Source organism: Chlamydotis macqueenii, chromosome 2 (genome assembly GCF_036417535.1).
Source record: "Chlamydotis macqueenii isolate bChlMac1 chromosome 2, bChlMac1.mat, whole genome shotgun sequence".
In the NCBI taxonomy this organism is placed as follows: domain Eukaryota; kingdom Metazoa; phylum Chordata; class Aves; order Otidiformes; family Otididae; genus Chlamydotis; species Chlamydotis macqueenii.
Genome location: NC_141557.1, coordinates 127,412,625 through 127,439,943, shown reverse-complemented (window position 1 = coordinate 127,439,943; position 27,319 = coordinate 127,412,625). Strand labels below are relative to the sequence as shown.

Here is a 27,319-nt window from a genome sequence, read left to right as displayed (position 1 = left end):
TTTGCAACAAAATTCTCCACATTTTCCTTGTTATTCCCAGTGCTCTGGGAATAGCAGATGTATCTTTATGTGGGCCTTTCACCCTCACCAGGGTGGAAAAGAGACAGCAAATCCCCAGCTGTGTTTTTTTTTTTTTTCTAAACCCCAAGTTTTTATCTTATTTTATTACAGTGGTCTCTCTCCCCCTTCCCGCTACTCAGGCCCAAGACTTTTGGCAGCACGGGTAACCTGAAATGCCACGTTCTCCTCCCTTCGCGGTTCCTAATGGACTCTCCACCGCTGATGCTTTATGCAGGCGCACCTCTGCCCTCTCAGCAGACTCAGCCCAAACTGGAAAATCACGGCGATAATCCCCCCTCCCGCCCCCGCTCACTGCGTGCTAACCGGCCCTGGGCCGGCTGCCTTCCCGCAGCACCTGCACTTGCAGGCCACCCCCCGCCAGCCCCGACGGAGCCGCCGTGCCCGCGGGGGGCTGCTCGCCGCCGCCCGGCCCTTGCCAGCCCCCGGCCTCCCTCGCTCCGGGGCAGGGCGGTGGCGGCAGGGCCGCGCACCCCCGACCCCAGCCCTCCCAGGAGGGCGGGCGCCTCCCCGCCCCGTCCCGTCCCCGTGCCCCGAGGCTGGCGGGCCCCGTCCTCCCCCTCGCCGCTGGCCACCAGCGACACCTCCGACCGCCCGGCTCCTCCCGGCCCCCGCCTCCGCGCCGGCTTTGTGTGGGCGGCAGCCGCCACCTGAAGCGGCGGCGGTGGCTCCGCACCGCACCGCACCGCACCATGCCGTTCCGCGGGCGCGGCCCCGCCGCCCTCCTGCCCCTTTGTCTGCTCTGCCTCCAGGCTGCGCTGCCGCTCCGCGCCCACCGCGGCCCCTACTCCGGGTAAGTTCCGCTCGCCGCACCCGCGGAGCAGCGCCGCGCCCGCGCTCTCTCCGCGACCCTTCTTCCCCAGCCAAGAACCGGCGTTGTGCCCGCGTTGCAACCGGCTTTGCTTCCCACCGCTGTACTGGGGGTTTGCTTGGTTCCCTTCAGTGGTTGCGTGCTCCGGCGCTTTTTTTGCCATAGATACTTGGAAGTCTCCGCGAGCAGTGGGAAGGATGCTGCATTGGAGTCGGGGGGAATTAAAAAGTTTTAGTGTCCTTGTGGAAAGAGAAGTTGCGATTGTACAGGGGGGAAAAGAAGTTTTAGAGGCTTCAGCGTGCTCTGAAATGAATGAAGGTTTGTATTTGTCTTCAGGGAACAATTTAAATAGAACTTTAAATTGTTTTTATTTTTTTAAAGCTGAACAATGTGCAATCTTATTGAATGCATAAAAAGCTCAACCAATAAGGGAACTTGATTAACCTTACTGTAAGCAAGTGACGACTTTAACATGTATTTCAAACTAGACTTTTTTTTCTCCTTTTTTTTTTTTAATTTGAAGTTCAAATTGGTGTTAGAACGGGAAAGACTGAACTAAGTAAGTAGTAGTAGTAGTAAAAGGCAAACTGTGGTATCACTCTTAGGCTTTGCCTCCAAAGTGTATGTTCTTTTTGCCTGGTTTAAATACTTTGTTTTGAACAAGTATTTAACAAAATAGATTTATGATGCAAATGACAAGACAGTCAAATACAGGAGCATTAGAAGCCAGTGGCATCTTTTCACATCCTGTATAACATCATAGAACCATAGAATGGTTAGAGTTGGAAGGGACTTTCAAAGGTCGTCTAGTCCAACCCTCCTGCATTCAAACCGAGGAGCAGATTCCTCAGGATACGCACACCTCCTTGTGTAATTGGGAGCTGTATTATTCTTTTTATTTTATTAAAGCAGGCAAGTCAGGCATGGAAATTCCACTACTAAAACAAAGTGTAAAAAAAAAACATTCCCTGAGCTTCAAGGATTTGGTAACGTGATATAAAGCCATTCACCCCGGGTCACTTTTAGTGATAGAAAGTAGTTAAACAATTGGCAGCTGTTTCACCGTCTCTGTACAGTTCCTGGGGTCTTGGTGTTTCTCTGCACTGCAAAACCAAACCGGCTGCCACAGTCAGGAGCAGTGCCAGAAAGGGACAGGACAGAAAAGAAAACTTTTCTTTAAAGCCAGGGTCCTGCCGTAAGTTTTGTGCAGCACCGCTGTTCTCTCTGTCTGGAGCCCATTGCGCAGTCGTGGTCTCAAGAAAGACCCGATTTTTTAAAATTCAAGATTATATTCAATTTGTTTGCAGATGACATTGAGATGAATAACACATTCCCAGTGCAGGTACATAACTTTTTTCTGAATATTAGTTACATGACTTGTCTATTGATTGATGTATGAGATGTCAAAATACACATTTTAATATCCTCCAGGTGCAAGTGAAATTGTCAGTCTGTAATCAAATAGAAAGACATGCAGATTCAAGTATTGTACATCTGCTCATTTTTGTGGTTCACCAATTTTGTTAAAAGTTTGAAAACTAATTTTCTTGTTTAAGCATTTTATGTGCCCTGGGTGCCATGTGACCCACCCAAACTCTCCCTGTTGATCCCTAAACTTTCGTGTAGAGTCGAGTCCAGAAGAATGAGACTTCCCATCGGCTTCCAGAATTTGTGCAAGCACAACAAAAATCACTGCTCAAAAAAAAAAAAAAAAAAAGGCTAGAATTCATTATAAAAACTCTTGGTCAACAGGCAGTTGTAGTAGGAGGGGGCCAAGATACATTTACAAGCCTTGCTGAAAATGTGGTCACATTTGTAACAGAAACCAGAATGTGTACCACATGTGTAACGCAAACTGGAAAAATAACCTGATCTTTTTCCCACTCTACTAAACTTTTCCATTTCTACTATCCTGGCATTTGTGTCAATAAAAGATGATGAAAAACTAGTTTGAAGCAGGATGAAGGTTTCTTCGGAATTACAAATGTATCTTGTCCTTCTGAAGCATCTGTCATTAGCCCGGTGTCCTGGGCAGGATCATTTAATTTCCTCTGTGTGTGCAGTTGACGAGAAACAGTTGAGCAGGTATTGCCATCGCTACTGAACCTGGTGATCACCCAAGGGGAAAATTTGTTTTTTTGAGAAAGGCAATCAGGAGGTGAATAAAGTTTTCTAATGTTCATCATGAAAAGGCATGTCCCAACCATCTGACTTCATTTTGTGCTAAAAGATGTGTGTCAATCCTAGTCATTTCTATCATGTCAGAAGCTGTACCCTGTAGGGGAAAGGCATAAATATAATTAGACCAAAAGGATGAGAGAAAAAAAGAAAGCATTGGAAAAAAATTCTCATAAACTCAGGCGAGCAGTAGGAGGCACAGTAATTGGCAGCTCTTCAGCTGAGGACTCTAACCTACGACAATTAATTGGTGTTGCACATGTTTCTCCAAACTAACTTCAAACTCTGTTCAGAGCAGGCCAGGTTTGCCATATGGACACATCTTTAAACAAATCCATTCCAGATACCTTTGGGAAGTCAACAAAAAGTTGTGAAGTCTCAGCAAAGAGGCAGCAGCTCTCATGCCCACTGGGTTCTTACAAAGATGGAGGAGGCACAGGTATATTTGCCTTCTGCTGCCTTACACAGTGCACAGGAGTCCAGCTTGTTTCTGTGATCTTCTGCCTGCAGGAACTCAAGAGGAGCTTGGAGCTGCTGCCCTCGCCTCTAAAACACACTGCTAATAGAATCACAGAATCATAGAATGGTTTGGATTGGAAGGGACCTTTAAAGTTCATCTAGTCCAACCCCCCTGCAAGAAGCAGGGACATCTCCAACTAGATCAGGTTGCTCAGAGCCTCATCCAGCCCGGCCTTGAATGTTTCCAGAGGTGGGGCATCCACCACCTTTCTGGGCCACCTGTGCTACTGTTCCACCACCCTCATTGTAAAAAAATTTTTTCCTGATGTCCAGTCTGAATCTATCTCCCTCTATTTTAAAACCATTACCCCACATCCTTTCACAACAGGCCCTGCTGTATAGTTTCTTCCCATCTTTCCTGTAGGCCCCCTTTAGGTTCTGGAAGGCCACTGTAAGGTCTCCCCAGAGCCTTCTATTCTCCAGGCTGAACAGCCCCAACTCTCTCAGTCTGTCTTCATAGGAGGGGTGCTCCAGCCCTCTGATCATCTTTGTGGCCCTCTGGCCTCACTCCAACAGGTCCATGTCCTTTTTATGTTGGGGGCCCCAGAGCTGGACACAGTACTCCAGGATGGGGTCTCACAAGAGCAGCTACCTCTCAGCAAACTCAAAACCATACTCACATACATACACATTTTTCCTTCTCCCATTTGCATGCTCTCTCCAAAGGTTCCAGGGGGGATAGGCAAGCAGGAGGATACATCAGGGTTTGGAGAGAGTAGATGTAGTATACTCAAGATGATCTTCCAGGAGGTCATTACCGGTGGTTAAAAATAGGGCAACGAGGATAACCAAATGTATAAAATGGTTTAAGTGCCTGAAATAACCAAGTAAGCTAGGACTCTTTGGTCTCTAATAGAAACAATTTAGGGCATGACAGATGTCTACAAGCTTTGAGTGATGTGCAGGTGGTGGCTAGAGATCAGTTGTTCACTGTTTCTTCCAGTTATAAGAAGTAGAAGGCATAAAACAAATATAGTAGGAACCAGGTTGAAAAGAAACTTCTTCACCCCACACGTGTGAGACCTGTGGAAATCCTTCCTGAAGGATGTGAAATGTTTACAAGGATTCAAGGAGGCTTGACACATCCATGGAAGGGCAAGTTACTAGGTATGCTACTGAAATGACATCCAGCCCAGGAGATCACTGCGTTGAAAGTAACTGTAGACTGGGAGAGTACTTAGTGGTAATATCATACAGTTTTGCCTCATTGTTACTCTTTCTTGGGTAACTGTCTTTCCGCAGTTTCCAGAGTAGGGTACTGGGTTTTTTTGACCAAATGTAGCCATCTTCCTACTCTTAGGAGTCCTGTGAAGGAGATGGCTTCCCATTAGCAGGTCAAGATTTCTTAAGACAGAAAGCATCTCTCTCATTTGCTCTTTAAAAATCACTACTAAGATCTTTTTACTCCAGCTCATCTACCTCCACGAGTACATGGTGGTTGGACATGTTCCTTCTGTTTTCTACCACTCTTCCTGTTCTTCCAAAGCCTTTTCAGACGTGTGCCTTATCTCACCTCTGACGTGTGCTCTCACCTCACATAACCAAATGCAGGCAAAGGATGGAAAAACTTGGCCAGTTATTCTCTATGGTTTGTGCTTGGAGGTTTTGGATTCTTTTTAAATATTGGATTGAGATGTTAACTCCTCCAAAATGTTGGGGTTTTTTTTGTGGATTGCAGTGCTGCAGATAATTGTTTCTCTTGGTCAGGTGAAGGCTATGCTACATGCTGACATTATTGTGTAACAACCAGGTAAAATAACCTGGGAGTGATGCTGAGGTAGATAACAAGGAAACTGAAAACAGTAAAGAAATGTTTTGTAATCCAAGATAGAATATGCTGCAGCTACTGGGACATCACATCCTGAAAACTGCACAAACCAATTGTTCATGTAGATAAGCACAGATAGCACATCTGAGAGCATTCAGCACGTTTCAAGTATTTTAATGCCCGCTAATATCCCTACATACCATAGCTAAGTGCCTCTGATCACACAATACCTTACACACAATAGCTGGCAATTGTTCTGTCTCATGGAAAAAAAACACATGGGAGTGTGACAAAAATGAGCTGCTGAGGGAATTGAGAAGTGGAAAGGAACTCCTTCTGTGCTATTCCCCTTTGCAGATTTTTTCCAAATGTTTTAATCGGAGACTAAAAGATCTGCTTTGCTGTATAAAAAATGTTCTTTCTCTTTGCTGCTCAGCTCTTCTTCCCCACTCCCAAGTCAAAGTAAAATGTCATACACAAAACTGGCAAAAAAACTCCTGAAGCACACCACCAGCATTGGATTGAAATTAATCGTACTCATTGAGATGAAAACCACACTTAGTGTTTCTCTGGATGGTGTCAGGGAGCTTCTAAAAGGTGAAGAGTTATGAGCTCTCTAGCATTATGCACAAACAATTTGAAGTATGCTCTTTTCAAATAACCAATAATTCTGTAATCAAAGCACCTCCAGTTCCAAAAAAGAGCACAGATCAGTGAAATCCACAACTCTGGGCCATCTATATCCATTCCCGTCCAAACACCGCAACTCTTAATTTTGTGCTTTCTCATCACCTGATATTCCCACTGCACAATATCATTTATGTTCTTCTAGAGGAAAAGAAAAAATACTGCCAAATTTTTATTCTTTTTCTCCTCTAATCCAGGCACATTAAAGTTACCTTTAAAACCTCTCTGCTGTCCTTGTTATAAATGAGAAATATGAAACATTTCAGTTGTTCTTTCTTTCCCTTTTTTACTTTAAAAAAAAAATAATTAGAACAACAGTGCACACACACATGGCACAGGTGAAGTGAATGCCAGGCAAGGAGGCTCCCAGTTCATTATGGCTGTGCCTAAACTGATCTCTGGGTTCATGTCACTACGGGAGCCTGGTCTCATACTTGTTCAGCTTGGGAGCCCATTGGATGGTGCTGGGGTTCTTGTCTGGCCTCTGCATGTGGAAGCGAGGGGTAGGGAGCATGGGGAGTAAGGGAAGACATAGAAACATCAGGACATGAGCAAAGCTTGCACCCATACTTGGTAGCTCTGAACCTTTCCTAGGTTTCCTACATTAGATGCAACCTACGGACTTACAGTAAGACTTACTCTGTGGGAAGTGCAAAATCAATAATTCCAGTAAACGCTTTCCTTATTTTCAAAAATTTATGTTATGAAATGGTATTTGGTATATTATTAAAGAAAATTCATCTTCAAGCTTGGTTTTGAGTTCAACAACTATCTTCTGTAAAAAAGCAGGATATATTTAAGTTCTAGTAAGACAAAGATACTTGTAAAAAAAAAGATAATTCACATATCAAATACATATAGACCTTCAATCTAAGGCATCCACTTTGAATCCACCAGCTTCCACTGTCTCAAGGACATAATCAGTCAAAGAAATACAGCTTTTCCCAGAGCTTCTGATAGCAGTTGCAGTGAACTCAAAGCTTCCACTTCTACACTGGACCCACTTCCAGCTGCTGCTGCTGTGAATTCACTCTCCCAGAGTCACTCATGGACTTCTTAAAATGAAGTTCTCAACTCTGAATGTTTTGTACAGGACTTTAACAAGCACTTAACAGGGGACAGATACTATATAAATTACATAGATACTGATTGATTTATTAAAAATATTGGAATCTAAAATATGTGAGCAATTCACATGAAAGACAGTGGAACTTACTTGTAGTCCAGAAGGAAAATCACGGTGCTGGAAGGAGCCAATTTGAAAAAGAGAAGCTAAAAGTCATGCATTTCTTGAATACATAGCTAATAATTTGTAGGGAACTCCAGTTCCATACACTGCATAGGACTGTATCCACACTGCACAATAAACAGGATCCCAAGGTCTCCTGAAATTCCAGTGTCTGTAAAAATGTCATCCATGTGTCTGAAATGGCCTTACATGGTCAAAATGCCATAGGAAAAGTTTATCGCTCTGTCCAGTTGAAGGTGAATGGCCATGGTTAATCATTTCTCACTGTCTCCAGGAGGTAAACTCTGTCCTCTCTGTTTTGCAGAATTGTCCTTCACTTATCTTTTCTACCTGTGAATACATAACAGAAATTGTACTATTGTACTCCCTTTTCTATTGTGGAGCATAGTATTTGACGGGAGTATAACGTTCATGCAAGAAGTCAAGAAAGAAACCGATATTTCGATCACATATTGGGCATCTGTTCAGTAGTCCTGTAAGCAAAACCTGCTGTAAGTATGCATAAAGCAGCAAAAACTGAAAACAGGAAGTGTAGTTCACCATTCAGTATTTTTACTGTTCAAGCAGAATGATTTGTTTTGCTGCCAGGCAGGAGGTAAGGAGAATTTTCCTGCAGTTTGACCCTCTACAGAAAAATAAGTTAATATAAACAGTTTTGTTACTGTCCCTTGCCCAACTAGCTTACATATTTATGCTATCAATATTATTTTTCATGCAGAAAACATCTTTTGAATCCTGTACTCTCCATTCTGTTTGCAATGATAAGCAGGTTTGGTTGCAAAATGAGAACCAATAATTACAATTGTGCATTAGACCTCTCTCTGAAAACCCTGCTGCAGGCAAAACTTACAGAACTTAACAGGACTTTTGCTGGTCTCAGATTTGCAGGAACAGACCTACAGTTAGCGGACTTCTGGAGAAAATTAAGCCCAAAAACTATTTTTTTTCAGCAAATTTTGATTCTGAATTAAAGGCTTTATTCACATGGTTGAGTACGAAGATGTGATTCTGATTTGATATTGATGTTACAGCAAAAGTGCATGGATTTTAAGGGTGCTACTAATTTACACCTCAGTGTATCAGATAAGAATCAGACCTTAAACAGACACTGATGGTAAGGAAAGCATCTCCAAAGAAAACTCTCAACCTGCTTTTTGCGGAAGGCACCTGAGGGTAGGTGGGCCAAAGTACTCTGAATTGAAAATATATTGAGACCCACAAATGGATGGGGACAATCTATTCCATTCTGTCTAATACTTTGCACCTTTTGAGCTTGTCAAATGAGGAGGAAGGCCAAGGACCTTACTGCTTTCTTGTGAAAGTCAAAGCCCGGCATTGCAGATTGCCCAGGAGGAGCAAGGATGCCTGATCTTTGGGCTGGGTCCTGACACAGGCTGGCATACAGGGAGCGCAGACCCATTCCTTCTGCCTGGATCTGCTCTGTGCAGACTGCATGGTCTGCAGAGGAAGGCTTTGCCAAGCCCCGCTCTTCCCCTGGGGAATGATGAGATTTGCAAATGTGCTTATTTAAAGAGAAGCCACGCCGGGAAGTTACCAGGCAAAGCAACACACGGTACTTGCGAAGGAGATATTCTAGGCAGCTTAAATGAAAAAAACCAGAAGTATCCTATCAAATCAAAACATTTTTTCTTTTCTTTACATTCTGCAGCTCAGTTAAGGCCTCTATACAGGTGAGGCTACCAAAGCAGGACCTTGAACGTGCAGTTTGTAGGGGGGTTATTACCGTAAGATTAGTCTAAGAAAAATTTACTGTTTGTTATATCATACCATATTTCGAGTACCTTCCAGAGAGTAATGATACAGTTAGCAGCACCTCGTGGTTGACTCAGAGAGAAAAAAAAAAGGGGCTCTTTTTATTTTTAATTGAGATTTTTGAGTTGTGTTTGGATAATAACTCATTATTACAGTATCCTACAGGTTTGAAAGCCTCAGGTAAGCAGCATAAAAGGTGGTATATCTTAAATACAAGACAACGTAACAGCTTGTTAGGCCAGAAAACTAGAGGACTTTTTTTTTTTTTTTTTTGAGGGACAGGTAGCCTAAATGATAAAACTATAGTTAGATGGATTTTAAATGTGAATGTTTTTGGCCATTTTCTTTTTTTTTTTTTTTCCCAAGCACTGAAGATGTTAACTTAGGTGAAGTAAATGAACAGATTAATCCATTAAAGTCAGGCGTTGGATTATGTAAGTATGGGATAGGACCCTTAAAGAAAGTCAAACCTCGAGGACGGATATTAGAAATGACTTTAGCAGGTCTGATGAAAAAGTGATGCACCCTTTGATTCATTCCACCGTACTCCTACCAAGATTGCCACCAGATGCTACTTTAAAGCTGCAGAGCAGTGATACAGCCACACCTGTCTAACCCCTGCTAAAGGCCAGCTGCTGCCAGGACAGGCATTTGTGCTCCCAGTGCTCCAGATGTGCAGCCCTTGCTCGGGGACTGGCACTCCTGCCTACAGTGAGCCAATTCCAGGAGCAAAGAGAGCAAAAAAGCACTTTTCTCCCCTGTTCTTTTTTTTCTTTTCCTGGACTAACTTTTCAGCTTGTCGGGCTGTGATATGGCTGCTGCAGAGCCTCTAGGGTGTTAGTGTTGGCACAAGGAAGGAGCAGGAATGGCTCTTTTTTCGGTACCTGCTTGCGTACCTCAAGCCTCTCAGTCTCCCTCTGTCCATGTGCACTGGAGACAGTTGTCTGAAACCAGTTAATTCCACGTGTGAAATTCAAGGAGCACACTATGGTTTTACCTTAGCTGAATTTGGCTTCCTGATGAGTCCTGATGGCCAGATTCCTCTCCAGACCAATATCAATGGAGTAATCCCAAGATGCTTATTTTCAAATAAGCACCCTCCTAAAAGTGCAAAAACAAAGGAAAAGTTAACCTTGGTCCTAGTCATCATCACACATGGGTTTTTGAAGCAAGGGGACTTCATCATTCCTGAAGAAGCTGTGAGTCCTTTACATAACAGACGAGACTGACATCCTAGTGTCTACAGAAAAATAACCTCTGTATTTACTAAATAGGTTGATGTTAAGCAAACAATAACTGTATTTGTGGAGGAAAGAAACAGAGAAGATGTTTAAATAAGGACATTTTATTAAGAGCTGTGCTTTTTTTTTTATCACAGTGCTGTTTCAACAGGGAAACAGACCTTAGGATCAGTTGAACTGAATAGGACAAAAAGTCAAGAACATACTCTGCCTAAAATTTGTACCAAATAACAAGAGTAACAACGTAAGCCCACTGCCAACTCTGGGCTAATGAGCCGAGTGTCTTAGCAGAATGAGCTCGTGTCTTTGCCAGCAGTGCACAGTGTAAACATACCCCGTGGCACAAAGACAGCGTGTCCTGTCTTTATCCTACTGTGTTATGAACAGGCTGGATACCTGATCTGTCTGCCTGTGGTAGTGACAATGCTTAAAAATATATATGGAGATCATTAATAGAACATAAAGTCTAAGTAATTTGCTTTCTTTGTGACAAAAAGAAATAGTTGCACCTTCAGTCTGTTCAGCTGAGAACTCTTGTTTTGCTTTTACCGAAAGCTGTTATCTTAGTTTTGAGACAGTCTTAAACTCATGGCCTTTTCAAAAAAGCTTCTGAGGAAATAAAAACATTGGAGTATAAAGGGTAACAGCTTTCATATTCACTATCAAACAGCATAAAAGTAATTCCTGATGTCTTTTCTGAGGCCTAGCCTAGAATTGTAACTGCAGTGAAATATGTAATCATGCGAGTTTGGTCCCTACTGTAAGAGTTGTTTCTGTTCAACACTAAGTTGATCCTGAGGAAGTGTGGTGGTTTTCCCTTGGAAGCAGCTGCAAGGGGCGAGAAGCACAGGAACCATGGGCTCCTCTGCCCAGCAGAAGGGCAACCATGTCTTGTGAGGAACCCTGCCTGCTTGACGTGGTCTATGCGTGGCCTGTCTGAGTACATTTGGTGTGTTGCACCTCTCAGAGGCCCCAGGAAAAGAAATATCAACTGGTCAACATCATCGACCCTGTCAGACAGGCACATGACAAAGGCACTGATCTACCCTTGCCGGGCAGTTCTGGACCTACATGAAGACAGAAATATGAGTATCTCAGGCTCAGATTTAGTGAGGGAGGACTAAGGGCGTTCAGCCTTTCCTGCCCTCTATGACATATGCTGTTTGTCACATGAGGTAGTTATGTCCTTCAAGGCCTTGCATCTAGCCTCACCTGTATATCGAATGAGGAAATAGGTGTCCAGTGAATTCAAGTACTTTTGCAGTTCAGAAACAGTTTAGCAAGTGTCACAGACTTGGAGGCTTTAGGACCATCAGTGTCTCAGCCCAGCATCCAGGACCTCTGTTCCATGTACACTTAGGCCCTAGCCAGTGGTGGGCATGCAGCCCACCAGCGTGTTGGTTTTCCTATGTCCATCCCTCCTTCTTGGATCCATCATCTCTTTTCTGTAAGATACGTGGCATTTTTTTGGTCATATGATAAGTGATGGACAAAAGGACACCCAAAAAGCTTGGTAGTCAGCATGTGCTGCCACTGCCTGACCAAAGTGGAGAACAACTTGTACTGATTAGCACCCACAAACAGGTGGGAAAACAGTACAAAACCGTGGAGAGATTAATTAGGTTAAGCCTTTGGGAGGTGATGGCAAAGTGAAGTAAAGCCAGTCTCCTACATGTTAAGGAGTCAGTATAGACTAGTGCCTCAAGGTAGGTTAAGCCTCATGCCTCCTCTTTAGGAGGGACAACCTCTCCAAATGCTATAAAAGCTCCAGTGAGGAATGGCAGGAGGAGGGGTCCAGGGACCAGGAAAACCTTATCTTTTGCTTCCACAGAATGAAACTGTTAAGACTGAATCGTAGAATCACAGAATGGTTTGGGTTGGAAGGGACCTTTAAAGGTCATCTAGTCCAACCCCCTTGCAAGGAGCAGGGACATCTCCAACTAGATCAGGTTGCTCAGAGCCTCATCCAACCTGGCCTGGAATGTTTCCAGGGATGGGGCATCAACCACCTCTCTGGGCAACCTGTTCCAGTGTTCCACCACCCTTATTGTAAAAAAAAAAAAAAAATTCCTGATGTCTAATCTGAATTTACCTCCCTCTATTTTAAAACCATTACCCCCCCATCCTATCAAAGGAGGAGGAGACCTACAAACTTTACCTTGTCAGACCAGATCAGTCCTACCAATTTGCAGACAGTGAAACAGTGCCACAGAATAGTCCGGGGTACATAATTCTAGAGAACAATGGATCCACACTGTGCTTTATGAAATCTGATCTTTCTGCATTGTTTTTCTTCAATCCAGCATCCATTATCTCTGCTGAAAAAATACACTTGAGCTTTTACGTATGGCAACAGCACTGGGGGTGGTCCTTGAATTAGAAGGCATTTGCTCGCAGAGCCAGCAGCAAGTCACACTGGCTGCAGGCTGCACAGTTATACTGGAATAAAAGAAGCAAACAGGAGACAGAAAGCGTTCTCCTGGATGGTTGAAGAGGACATGAAAACTAGGAGGTCTAAGGAAAGAAAGTTCTAATATTCAGGTGTATCTACTGTGAAGTGGCTTTAACTGAGGGAAGCATGTTGCAACTTTTTAAAGGTTTACTGTATGTGTAATGGATCAACCAGTTTTCAATTATCTTGTTAGAGCTAATGAAATACAGTCTTAATGATGGAGCAGCTAATAGCTGGCCAATAAAAATGCTAAATAATCATTCTGTTAAAACATAAAATAAACAGAATAAAGAAAGGACTTTACACAGAAGGAAAATGCAGGGTTCTCACTAGGAGGACCCATTTCAAAGAAGCCAATGGAAAACATAATTATTAGGGTGTATTTAGCAACCCACAGTCCCTCTGCCCCACTGGAAAACATCACGTTTTTCAGAAGAAAAAATTAACACAAACTCAAAGCAAACAAAGAAGGGTTTTTTAATTAGTTGTTGTATAAAGCACTTTTCTGCTTATAAGAATAAATAAATGGGCAAATTTAAGGTCATATTTTTAAAGTTATCAAATTGCATGTAGAGTATTTATTTTTAAACTGCATGGCTATAAAACACCAGATGTTGTACAATGAAGTAATGCCAGAAGAAGACTGGAATCTGTTGTCTGAGGAACAGGCAGATGCTCGCTTTTAGTAGGGACTTCTTGCTCATAAAACAAGAAAGTTTGCTTTCAGTGCAAGGACACCAAATGCTCTTCACTGCATTCAAGACTCATGTCCCCATTGCCTGTGGGTTTTTGTTGTTTTAAGCTTAATTATTACACACATGAAACAGGGAACAGGAAGTTTAAAATTAGAGTTTATGGTGGAAGAAGTAGAAGTTGTCTTATCTTATGGTAGGGATTAACTGAAGGAAACATTGCCTGTTGGGTGAGCGTGGTAGCCAATGCCTAGAGGCCTTTGCTGTTTTGTGCATACATTGTCTTTATGTATGGCTTAGGTCACTCCACTCTCTATTTTACAAAAGAAAAGTGCAAGTACAACAAAAAGATGTATTTTTCATTTGAGATGGAAAAAACAAAATTGTGATATAAACGCAAAGTTTCACCTCATATATTGCGCTGCTTCTTGCATAATATAGGTTTTTGGCAGTTCGTTCCTAGACACATAGCATGCCAACTCCATTTTCTGTGGAAACTCTAGGTAAGGATAGCTGGGCACAAAAAGAGTATAACAAGAAAGAAGCTGCGGAAATACGGAGCTGACAATTTAATGGTTTTATACAGCTCTAAATGCGTGTGGTATTAATTCACGTAACACATCAAGTGTAGCGCAGTGATATTTGCACATCACAGCTTTACAGACTGAAATAATTGCAAATTGAAATTAATTCACCTAAGAATTTATCTCGATGTACAATGTAAAAAAGGCAATTTAAATTTTAAGTGCATATTCATATAAAAGCAGAGAATGTGATTTTAGCTGGGTTTTTTTTTTAAATTACCTAACAACAAAAATAAACACAGCTATGTATCTGTGTTCTGATTTTAGTGTTAAGTGGACATGTACTCTTGCTGCTAATTTAAAAAAAAAAACCTTCAGTTTATAATTTCGCTAAATCCTATTCCTTCAGGTATATCAGAGCACCTGTCCTCTTCTGGGACAAAATTTAGAGCAAGGCTGAGGTTCAATATTTATCATAGGTTTCAAAATTTGTGCACTCAAGATAGCCTAACACAATACAAGCATTATGTATTTCTTCATGTGAAATTTCATCTCACTCTTCTAGTCCATCTCAGTCAAATTGAGCTACATCCCATTTAGCTACCAAAAACTCAGCAAAATTAAATAGACCAACCGAATCTTTCTCTTCCCTTGCATTTCACCTTGAGATGAGGAGCAAGTACATTAGAGGCTCTATGTGATAAAATCACTGGGTGCTACAGCAGCAGAGGCAGATTTTCAGTGAAAATGCTGCTTGAGGGAAATATCTTGGCAAGCTATTTTTCTGATGGAAATAGCATTTGGCATCAAAAGTTCTTTCACAGAAGGCCTGTGTACATAGTTTCTCAGTTGTCGTTTTCAAAGGACCTTTCCTTTGCTGGCTGTGCAGGTGCTGAGCTGAGATTACAGCCTGCTGTGTAAAAACCTGCTCCTTTTCCTTGTACATGCCTCTCAGTTCTCACCCCACCTTGTCTAGTTCATTGTCCTCATGTCGCGTCATAAACAGCCTGCAGAGCAGTTCTGGGTGGGGACTGGCATTTTCCCACCTGCTGCATCAGCAGATAACCAGGTCTTTGTTGTCTTGTGTCTGCTGTATAATCAAGTAATAGTAGTGTCAGCTCTAACACAGGTCTTTTGGACAGTGGATCCAGCCAGTACGATAAATAGCAGTCTTACACAGGTGAAAAAAATGCTTAAAATTTTTTTATTAATATGAATGCTTTCAATTTAGGGATTTATTTTCAGTTGGACAGAAGGCACAAATGCTGATGAGATCCTGATTTAAGGAGCTAGCACCTCCCTTCAGCATTTTGTTATTTTTTTTTTGTGAATTACTGTAGCAGGAAATAACTTAAATTTAATATATGGAATAAACTGATAGTTTCCATCAAGTATCAATAAACAAAGCTCCATTTCCTAACATGTTGAGTTGAATGAGCAAGGCTGAGAAATAGCTGATAACTTGAATGCAAGACTCTACTGACACCCTCTGAACTTGGTATCTTGTTCTCCTGAATCCGTTTGGATTTTCATGGTTTATTTGCTTGGTTTTAGTAGCCTTCTGGATGTGAGAGCTGGAAATTGTGATCAATAAAGAGGCAAGTAAGCAGGAGGTGATAAACAATAGCTCTAAGAGCCATTATCTGCCCTGTTCTTTTCAGTCTAAGGTAACTCACATCCTAGATGAAGTTGACAGCAATGTCCTTTTTCACTAAAAATTACATGTATGTTTTTATACATTCACACAAATATATGCGTCAACATTTCTGAAATGGGAAAGTTGTCCATTATAGCTCCAAACCCGTTAAGTCAAAGCAGCACACACAAAGGTAACTGTCTTTCATGCAGAAAGTATGAATAGCATGATGTCATTCAGTAAGGTAGACTAAACAATCTGTCTTTTTTAGATAAAAACTATAAAACCTTTAGAAACACTTACTGTATCAGGTATCTGATGAAAATTACAGTAATAAATCTGAGATGTTTCAGAAACCGTATTCCCAGGACAATTGCAGAACGCCCTAGGCATTTGCTGTCTGCCTGCTCTTAGGCAGAACATGTTTGCACCATGTTTCATAAATCGAACTTCTGCAGCACGCAGTGTTTTCTTATAAGAGCACAGCAGTGAGTTGCCTCACCAAAATGAATGACATAAAATCTCAAACGGAGAGTTTGATATTTCAGAGACAAAGACATAATACTTAGAGAAGCTCTCTGCACTTGTGATTTTTCTTAGTTTAGCAAACTATATTCCAGATTGATATTTAACAAATAATCCATGCGGTAAATGCTTTTTAACAATCGAGTAATAAACAAATGTAGAGGCATATCTCAGGAAATCAGTTTTAGATTGTTATAACAGTGCATATAACGTCTGCTTGCTACCACAGACACCACACGGCTCCAGCGTGGAGAATGGTATTAACGGGATTTGCCGTGCTTTGTCACTGGGCTCAGTCTTTCAAAGTAGCCCCTTCACCATCTTCCATGCCTTCTCCCCGTACAAGAGCCAAACTCATCACGTCACATTCAGTGTGAATAGTCCAAGCCATAACTCAGTTGTAACTACATCTTGAACTTTGAAAACACGGAGTCACTGCTTTGCCAGCAGAGTTCCGGGAGGGCAGCCAAGGTACTGCAGGGCAGTTTTGATGGAGTTACAGCAGTGAAATCAGAATCCAGCCAAAAATGACTGCTTCTTAATTTGAGGAAAAAAGTCATTACCAGTCAAATAGGTGAGATTTTCAGAAGTTTCAGTTCAGAGCTTTAAGCCTTTTTTTTTTTTTTTTTTGCCTGAGTGGAAGCAAAACCCTTACAATTTAATAAGAGCTCTGCCTTTTTTGTTTAGCAGAGCTCTCAAAAAGTAGATTGTGTTTCTTTTCTTGGTAACATAAGGGACTCCCAAATCCTACTGTATTAATTCTCTGCTCAAAGAATGTTTTTCAAGTTACACTTTTCCTTCAAAGCTAAAGCTTTGTTGTTCCTTTAGATAAAATGAATAACACTGCCACCTTAATTTCTGATTTTTTAGTTACCTATTGAATTGCTGGGGGAAGATGCAGACACTGATTCAGGAACCTGAATAATTCTGGGGAATATTGGTTCAAGAAGTCCACGTTTTGGACAGTTGATAGGAAACAAGCTGTTTTCTCCAAAAGTTACAAAGTTCTTCAAAGTGAATGAAACTATAATGCATTTTAATTCATGTTGTGACCAGAATTTCCCAACCTTACCCTGCATTTCTACACAAATATTTGTATTATCTAGCCATAAACTGACTTTATTAAATTAAATAAGAAACTCCATACTCCGTCTTACAAACATTTCTCCATAAATTAAGTTATATTGCTAACAGATTCTGAGCCCGAATAAATCTAAAGCACTTGAAGTAGTAAGGTGAGCTAGTTGAAGGGTCGTTTTTTGGGTTTTAAATTGGTAAGAAAGATTTTAAACCTTTTGTTTAAAAAAAAAAAAAGGAAGAGCTCTTAGGTGTACCAGTGACCATAGTACCTCCCATCAGATTGTGAATGTTTTATGCTGTCCTTTTGGGATGTCAATCCTAGGACCTATAAGCAAAGAGCCAGTAAAGGAAAGAGAGTCTTCTAGGCATGAGACATCTGGTTCTTTGGCAGCCTACGCAGACGTTATATTGCCAGCTTTAAACTTTGAGTTTGCCATGTGCTTTAACTGACAGTGGGCTGTCTGGACTGCCATGTGTTCCTGGTTGCCGTAGCTTTAACATTTAATGTTTAGGCTTGTTCCTCTCCCTTCTCTCTTTTGAGAGGATCTCCACAACTTCGCAGGTAAAACTTCGCACTCGGTCCTAATATTTAGCGCTTACAACATTGCTCCTCTATGCCTCTAGGTATGCATTTCTACTTGGTTTTCTAAGGATTGGGACAAATTTACAGTACTACAGGAATTGTGATCCTGAATATTCCTGTGTATCACCTGACGTTTTACACTTGCAGACATTCAAAAGAAGCAATTTGAAGATTTCCCAACCACAAGACCATTAATACATCCATTGACTGCTCAGAAGTTTCTCAATCACTTACTTTACTAAACTGAGCCTAAAGTTTATATAATAATTTCTAGCCTGCTGTTGGGCTCGATTATCAGAAACCTATTAGTAGAGGAAGTCGGCTGGAGGAATTGTGTGTGTCAGTTATGAAAATGAGGTCTAGGATCAAACTGGGCATGTAATCTGAAACACAGATTGTAAATAGTCTCATTTATGTATACCTTGATTTAAGATATTCTGCAAAGAAGCCCCTAACTGGTTTTAGAAGTAGAGGGAAGCTGCTGTTAGGGAGAAACATCAGAGCATTATGACTCTAATAAAAACAAACTCAGAGTCTTTCTGACTCTAATAAAAACATAAAATTGCTTAAAAGGAGCATCAGTAGTTTCCAAATGAAGTGAGCTAGGAAACAGGAATTGAGAGAGTTCTTTCTTAATCTATTCCTGTTGTGTAATGATTACAGCATCCTAGTACTCTAGCCCCCTACATCTGACGCTTCAGTCTGTGTACAACATACCTGCTCTGCTGGATGGTCTAAGATCATCGTATTGTCAGGCCTTCTGGAGCCCTGGAGCCAGTTATATTCATACTGATCTTAAGAATTAATTTTCTTTTTTCTTTTCTGCTCAGATCATGCAATCAAGAATATCTACTAATCTGAAATGACACGGAAAACGGATCTCCACTGTGAACCTATATACTCCAAACCGGCAGATAACTAGCCTAATGTTTTTGTTTTCCTGTACTCATAATTTTTTAAACTTCTTCCAGTACCTCGAGGGTGCTTGCAAGAAAGATGGGGAGAGACTGTTCAGTAGGGCCTGTTGTGACAGGACTAGGGGTAATGGTTTTAAAATAGAGAGATTCTATGGTCTCTTAGAGTCTGTACATGCTGTTTGAGTATTCAAAGTCAGCACTGACTGGGACAGCAGAGAAGCATGAGGCCAGAGGATTGCAGTTGGCACTCCTCTCTGGGTCTGTGCACTATTTGTCACAGGCATCACTGACTTCTCCTGCACTCTAGAAAACTATTAAATGCCAGTACATTATGCTGAGTTGCAGTCATAGAACCATAGAACCATGGAATAGTTTGGGTTGGAAGGGACCTTTAAAGGTCATCTAGTCCAACCCCCCTTGCAAGGAGCAGGGACATCTCCAACCAGATCAGGTTGCTGAGAGCCTCATCCAGCCTGGCCTTGAACGTTTCCAGGGATGGGGCTTCAACCACCTCTCTGGGCAACCTGCTCTGGTGTTCCACCACCCTCACTGTAAAAATTTTTTTCCTTATGTCCAGTCTGAATCTACCTCCCTCTATTTTAAAACCATTCATCCTTTCACAACAGGCCCTGCTAAAGAGTTTCTCCCCATCTTTCCTGAAGGCCCCCTTTAGGTGCTAGAAGGCTGCTTTTAGGGTCTTCCCAGAGTCTTCTCTTCTCCAAAATGAACAGCCCCAACTCTCTCAGCCTGTCCTCATAGGATAGATGCCCCAGCCCTCTGGTCATTTTTGTGGCCCTCCTCTGAACTCCCTCCAACAAGTCTAAGTGTCTTCATACAAATGCCTTCTAACCTCTCTAGATAGACCTTCTTCCCCATCTGCCTCCGCTATAAAGATGCGGAACCTCTGTCTTTACACCAGTCCCTCTGACTGCCCACCTCTTCATGTCCAGATTCCCTGACATCATGTCCAGGCTTCCTGACATCTGTTCCTGCTGAGCCCTGCTCCCAGCCTTTCTCTTCACTGCCTCGGTCTTCTTCAGTGCCTTCTCTGGTCTTGTCATAACGATGCCCCCACTTTTTCTTCCAATTTAGTGCTCATTTAGAAAGCACTACTGGCCTCGAACCTTGGACCAATGAATCTTTCATATAATCTGGTATAAAACATTGTAGTGTGGTATTGCTATGTATGCTATTAAACAGATTAGAAAACCATTAAAATAGTTTCACTTATAATGTTGATATCAAAGACAGAGTAAGTAAAAGGGCTTCTGCTTCTTGCCTTGTTTTCCCACTGCGGACCATAGTGGGACAAGGGAAGTCAGCAGCTACTCTGCTCTTTAAAGGATGCCCAAAGGCAAGTTTTAAGTGTGAACATTAAGGAAACTTACAGCATCAGGAATCTCTTCACTTTCACATCCAAATTGGTAGCAAGTGGCAAGCTAGCAGCCACCCTGCTGTGCTCCCTAAAACAGCCATGAACCTGGTGTGTTTCTGCGTTATACTGTATTTATCTGGTCACGTGTGATAGCACAGTCATTTACAACATTAATAACACAGTACCAGGATGTCACTTACTGCTGTGACAAACTGTACCAAGCTCTAGCAGATTCCTGTGGACAAATAGCACCCAAATACTCATCTGCCCCGGGGAGTCAGGCATCTGTTCACTTTATCTACCAAACTGATAGCCTCTTTGTTTCACAATTCATTCTTTTGGCGATTGGCCTTCAGAATAAATGTGAAATGCAAACCTTGGAGCCTCTAAAATCTATCAAATCACTTAGTAAAATCCATCACTTTTGGCTCCAAGTACTTCCTAATTTAAGCCTGACATTTATATGTTACTCCAACATAGCTAAACAGGAATGCTGAAAAGAGGAAAGAAGCTAGAAGCATCTGAATTAGTAGTTAAACTTTTACAGTACTTAATTTTAAAAGTTAAGCTAATGACATGAGATTCTAAAATCTGTAAGAACAGAGAATTTATGATTTTGCAAAAGACCTTTAGAAAGCTATGTTCATGTGTAGCTGGATTATTAAAATATTTTATGGAGACATTTTGAAGAAGAGTGCTTCGGTTTCATTGGCACTTGCTTAAAACTGTAATATTTCACATAAGACTCTAATGTGGAGCTGAGAAAGCTTATTTTACACATTTAAGTGTGTACTGACTTTGATAGCATTCAGATCTCAACACTTGTGTAACGTAGTGCCCCTGTAGGCAGAAAACATCTGTCAAGTAGAGCTGCTAAAAACAAAAGTTACCCTGGGTGTTTTTTGATTAAATTCGCGTTCAACAGAATAGAAAATTCTGTGAGAGCTTTTCCATGCTTTCACTGACTCCCCAAAAAGAGGCAGCAGAGGTATTTAAAATATATTTTAATAAAAATCTTCTGGAAGCTAAATACATTAACTTCCTTATTATATCTCTGGAAATAAATACATTTCCTGAGTAGTTGTTGGTAAATCAGGATTTACATCAATTATGACAAAAGTCTGAGGGTGAAACTTCTCTCACAAGAAGGCAGGATGACTTGTAGTTCATGGGTTAATGGCATGGATTTGAGTGGGCGAAAAAAAGTTTTCTGCAAGCAGTAGTACTGGATATACGTCCACGCTCTCAAACACAATGATCTTCTGTAGGAAAAAAAATGCCCTCCGATAGTTATACCACCTTTGGTAAATTTAAACTATGAGTTTTGATTAAGTGTAAACCTAAGCAAAGACCTGCTTAGTAAGTCTTGGCATATAGAGTCAAAATAACCATCCTTTGAGGTTATGTCTATGTTAGCAAGTAGTGCTGTGTAGACATGCCGATAAGTCTGGATCTGCTGGTGCTGAGGACCGGCCCTTCTCCACACTGCATGAATTTGGTTGGATTTTGCTTTGGACTGGCTGATCTGATCCCATGGGCTGAAAGCCCATTTGTGGTTGGGGCACATTACATGCACCCCAAGTGCATTTCTCCGTTCATATTCAATCCAGTTCATGCACCCTCAGACTGGTCCATCGTGTGACATGCACCCGGAGGCTGCATGGTAGTGCAAGCCACATGTTGATAGGAAGGGACACTCAGGTTCACTTTGGAAGTGTACTTGTGATCTGAATTAAAATGTTTATGTAGCTTCTGTCCCTCTCCCAGTGTTAACACCTAAAGAATAAGGTGTGTGAAACACTGCAGCTGTTAAATAACGTGCCTGTAGCAAATGTTTCTTTCTAATCTCTATCATTTGTCGTGACTGAAATCTCTGACGTGTCTTGGAAGAGGATACGAAATTGCTGTATTTGTGATAGTTATTTTTGCATTTTGTGGGTATAATGGGGAGTAGCTTCTGTCCAGAGCAATCCATTATTCCTTTCTTGCACATTTTCCAAAAACTTTACTCAGCCATTGGCTTCTTTTTCAGAAGAATACTTTCCCATTGTAATCAGATTTGTATTGCCTAAAAATTAAGTCATTGCCTGCTCTGTACCAGGACTGTATTTAAACTAGCAAAATTTTTCCTCTCCTTTGCTTTGTGGCCCAGACATGGTAACTGTAGAAGGAAATGTAGTTAATATAAAGCATTGCCATATGCCATCTGTTTGTTGGGACCTGTATGCTGAAGGATGTTATGCCAGTAATTATCCAGATCACCTCAAATCACTGTCCTCAGAGATTAGAAATCAGCTGGCTGACTAACTACTGAGGCGGTTCAGGATCATTCATACCATTTCTTTTGTTAGCTGAGGACTGAAGCGAGTCATATTGAGTGAACAATATTTGTCCTTCAGTAAAAAATTATATTGGAGGAAGCAAAATGTTTACCTCTGTGTGTGTGAGCCACCCATCTGAGTGGGCTTTGGAGAAACGCTCTGCCAGCCTTGGCCTAGGCCACAGGTCATGCGTTGCTGGGGAGACCTGCACCATGTGTTGGGGTCTGTGGCTGTGACCGCACTGCAGGCCTGTCTGGCACTGTCTCATTGGGTGCTCTCTGCCTTCTCAGCTCCTGCCGTGGGCCATCTGTGCATCACCATAAACCAGCCCCATATATGCTAGCTATGGGTACACCACACTCAACACAAAAAATAGCAAAGCATGAACTCCCAGTATACATTTTTTCCTTAAATTCATTTGCAAAAGGTGTCTTTTGAAGCCTTCCTTTATAGAAACCGAGACATCAGTAACAAGGAATACAAATTCTCCAATAAGAGAAGTTGTTAATACCAGGCTTTCACTTTTGAAGTTACTATAAATGGAGTCTTATTGCCATGAGTGGGCTTCAGAAATGTAGGGCAAGTCCCAACAGCCCTGGAGAGGGACTGGGGCTGAACTGAAGATTTAAGAGAAGGCTCCAACTTGTCTGGCGGTGGCAGCTTGCCTTGTAGTAAGCCAAGCACAACCATTACAGCTTCTTGCTTGAGGGCAGAGGAGGAAAACCTCCCCTTACACACCACACGGTGTTGTTCTCCACATTACTTTGGTTTTATGGTTTACTGAAAAAAAGTGAACAGATTCTGCGAGGGCAATTCAAAGCACTTCAGTGTCGCCGGCTGTGTGCCACCTACCACAGGTACATCCTGCTAACTCTAGGCTAAAAGACCAGTCCAAAATAGAGAGCTGTCCTTGAGATGCTTTGATAAAGATGACCACAGAATCATTACAGAATCACAGAATTATTATCAAGATTGGAAAAGACCTAAAAGATCATCCAGTCCAGCCATCACCAATACTTCTCAGCTAAATCATATCCCTCAACACAACATCCAAACGTTTCTTGAACACCCCCATGGTCGGTGACTCCACCACCTCCCTGGGCAGTGCATTCCAGTGCCTGACTACCCTTTCCGAGAAGTAATATTTCCTAATGTCCAGCCTGAATCTCCCCTGGCGCAGCTTGAAACCATTGCCTCTAGTTCTATCACTGTCTACACGAGAGAAAAGGCCAACCCCTAGCTCACTACAACCTCCCTTCAGGAAGTTATAGAGAGCTATAAGGTCTCCCCTGAGCCTCCTCTTCTCCAGACTGAACAATCCCAGCTCCCTCAGCCGCTCCTCATAAGGCCTGTGCTCCAGACCCCTCACCAGCTTCGTAGCCCTCCTCTGAACGCGTTCCAGGGCCTCAATGTCTTTCTTGCAGTGAGGGGCCCAAAACTGAACACAGTACTCGAGGTGCGGCCTCACCAGTGCCGAGTATGGGGGGACAATTACCTCCCTGTTCCTGCTAGTAACACTGTTTTTGATGCAAGCCAGGATGCCGTTGGCCTTCTTGGCCACCCGGGCACACTGTCAGCTCGTGCTCAGCCGAGCATCAATCAGTACCCCCAGGTCCGTTTCCTCCACACAGTCCTCCAGCCACTCCGCCCCAAGCCTGTAGCGCTGCCTGGGGTTGTTGTGGCCGAAGTGCAGGACTCGGCATTTGGTCTTGTTGAACCTCATCCCATTGGCTTCAGCCCAGCTCTCCAGCCTGTCCAGATCCCTCTGTAGGGCCTCGCTACCCCCAGGCAGATCCACACTCCCAGCCAATTTGGTATCATCTGCGAACTTACTGAGGGTGCACTCAATGCCCCCATCCAGATCATCAGTAAAGATATTGAAGAGGACAGGCCTCAGCACCGACCCCTGGGGAACACCACTTGTGACCGGTAGCCAGCTGGATTTAACTCCATTCACCACCACTCTCTGAGCCCGGCCCTCCAGCCAGCTCCTTACCCAGCCAAGAGTGTACCCATCCAAGGCATGGGCTGCCAGCTTCTGCAGGAGAATACCGTGGGAGACAGTGTCAAAGGCTTTGCTGAAGTCTAGGTAGACCACATCAACAGCCTTTCCCTCATCCAGCAGATGGGTCACTTGATCATAAAAGGAGATCAGGTTGGTCAAACAGGACCTGCCCTTCATGAACCCATGCTGGCTAGGCCTGATCCCCCGGCCATCCCGCACATGCCGCATGATCTCCCTCAAGACTATCTGTTCCATAACCTTCCCTGTAACCGAGGTCAGGCTAACAGGCCTGTAGTTCCCCGGATCCTCCTTACAACCTTTCTTGTAAATGGGAGTCACGTTGGCAATCCTCCAGTCTTCCGGGACCTCACCAGTCAACAAGAGCGCTGATAGATGATGGAAAGCGGCTCGGCTATCACCTCCGCCAATTCCCTCAGCACTCTTGGGTGGATCTCATCCGGCCCCATGGACTTGTGGCAGTCCAGTTGGAGTAGTAAGTCTCTGACTGTTTCTTCCAGAATCACAGGGGGGTTAGCGTGCTCCCCAGCCGAGACTACCAGGTCAGAGAGAGGAGTACCCTGAGGATAACTGGTCTGACCTTTAAAGACAGACGTAAAGAAGGCATTCAGAACCTCCGCCTTTTCCTTATCCTCAGTGGTCACATTCCCAGCCTCATCCAGCAAAGAGTGGATATTCTCCTTTGTCCTCCTCTTACTGTTAATGTATTTATAAAAGAGTTTCTTATTCCTTTTCACCCCAGTGGCCAGGTTAAATTCAAGCTGGGCTTTTGCCTTTCTGATTTCACCTCTACACATCCTAACGACTTCCTTGTATTCATTCTCAGTTGCCCATCCCTCCTTCCACAGGTGGTAGATTCTCTTTTTCTCCCAGAGCCTCAAGAATAGCTCCCTATTCATCCACGCCGGCCTTTTTCCCCGCCGGCTCATTTTGCGGCTCAGGGGGACTGCCTGCTCCTGCTGGAGGTAGGAAACTGGTCAGAGCAAGTGGGATTGCTGCGGGTATCTGGTCCTTCATACAGCGATACTGAACACTTCACTGGATCTGTGCTGTGGTAGTCATTAATGTAATATTTATTTGTACATTCAGTCATTCACTATGTGTTTCTTAATGTTCAAGCCTACTCCTGGAGCTAAAATGCTACCTCAGCATTTTCTGTTTGCAAAATAAACAAAAAAATTCACTGTTTTTCTCCATTTTCTTTCACATTTTTCAGTGGTTTCCTGTTGTTGTACTGAAACTGCCTTGCCCAGCTTCTACCTGACATCATTTTGATGTGAACATTTTAATCTCCTACTTTCTTACATTGTTCACTTCTACTGTGCCCTGTTTTCCAGTTGAGTGGTATTAAAAAGTTTGGAAGTCAGCTACTAAAAGTAGACTTCTTTTTTTCTCTGGCAAATGGGCAGATCTGAACAGCTTTATTGTAGCATTCACTACAGGCTGTTTATGTCTGTATTGACAGACTACATAAAATATGTAATTGCCACGTTAAGCACAGCTATATGGATCTGTTAGGAACAGGCTACAAAGTCATTTGCGTTAGTCCAGCATTCATAGTACAACCTGATCATCACAAATCATCACTGATCTTGCTACAGCCTCTTTTCTGAGAAGTCAGAAGACTCTTACTCCTTATTTCATGCAGACTGCATTAGTATGGATGATTCCCAATCCTAGAGCCCCTTTCTGACACATAGGAGGAAAACAGCTTGTGAGAAGTTTCAAACTAAAACTAAACAGTGAAAAGAAAAAAAAAAAAAGTACACTATACTTAAGATGTTCCTGCAACATGGTAAGCTGCCTTCACTATGTCATTAAGACCAGGCACCTAAACAGAAGTTTTCACATGTTGCCTGATTTATATCCATGCTATTCTGGGCTACTGAGTCTTTCTGTTAGATGTAAAATAGAAACATTTTAATTTTCTCTCTGTGCAGAATGGGAAAGTTTCTGGAATTTCCCATCATTTTCCACTCATCCAAAATTGTCACCATTGTCAAATGGTGTTTCAGGTGTAGACTATTATTCCGATGTGCTTCAGCTCAGTAAGCCTTTTGTTATCATTGGGAGAACTTTGGTGTTGGCAGCTTTGTTGGGTATTTCATCTAACTCATCCTACAATCAGGATATTTTTAAACAGAAAAAAAAAAGGAAAGCCATCAGGATTTAAAATGTTGCTGTAACGGCTGTACTACAGAAAGATTTATTTGCCTGTGCAAGGTAGGTATCTTTTAAATCAGTACCAATAATGAATTTAGAATTGCAGGGCAATAAACATCCTGCAATGAACAATTTGTCCGAATGTCTGCACATCACAGATGTCAGCAGATATGAGAACTCAAGACCAGATTCTCAGTTTATGCAAGCAGGTGTAACTTCGTTTACTTGAATAAAACAATGTATATTAACACCAAAAAAAAAAAAAAAAAAAAAAAGCAAGGTTCTTTTGGAATACGTTTTAAGAAACAGTTTATTATTTAAATGTGCAATATAAATCTTTCTCCTTAGAGTCATAAACACAGATTGCCGAGAAGTTAAATATCAGCCTCACAACACAGCTATAATATACAGACTGCATTTATTCCGTGGTGAAGTATTTTACCTCCCTTTGGTTAGGTAAATCACCTCACTAAGACCTGTAAATTGATTCATTGCTTGTTAATCCTTATTTGTCACCTTTATTTTTAAAATATACACTTATCTTTTGCTAATGAGGAACAGGAAAAAGCCATTCTCAGCTGATTCGAGGAAGCATGTCAGAATGTGCAGAGTGGTCAGGTTAATGTGCAAAGCACAAAATAAAATGCTCAAAGCAATCCTGTCCCTGGAATCAGAGAACAGCAAGTTTGGGTTTCTTAAAGGGAGGAAAAAGGCAATAAAACGG

At 42.3% G+C, this 27,319-nt stretch overlaps 1 protein-coding gene across 1 annotated transcript in view; it reads left to right on the top strand.

The window, feature by feature from the left end:
* The first annotated feature begins 743 nt into the window (after positions 1-743).
* Positions 744-27,319, top strand: part of CPA6 (carboxypeptidase A6) — an 89,210-nt gene continuing 62,634 nt past the window's right edge. Inside the window, exon 1 of the mRNA XM_086740921.1 lies at positions 744-871. Within this exon, the coding sequence (XP_086597047.1) occupies positions 771-871 (101 nt within the window). The 5' untranslated portion in view covers positions 744-770. The remainder of the gene's footprint in view (positions 872-27,319) is intronic.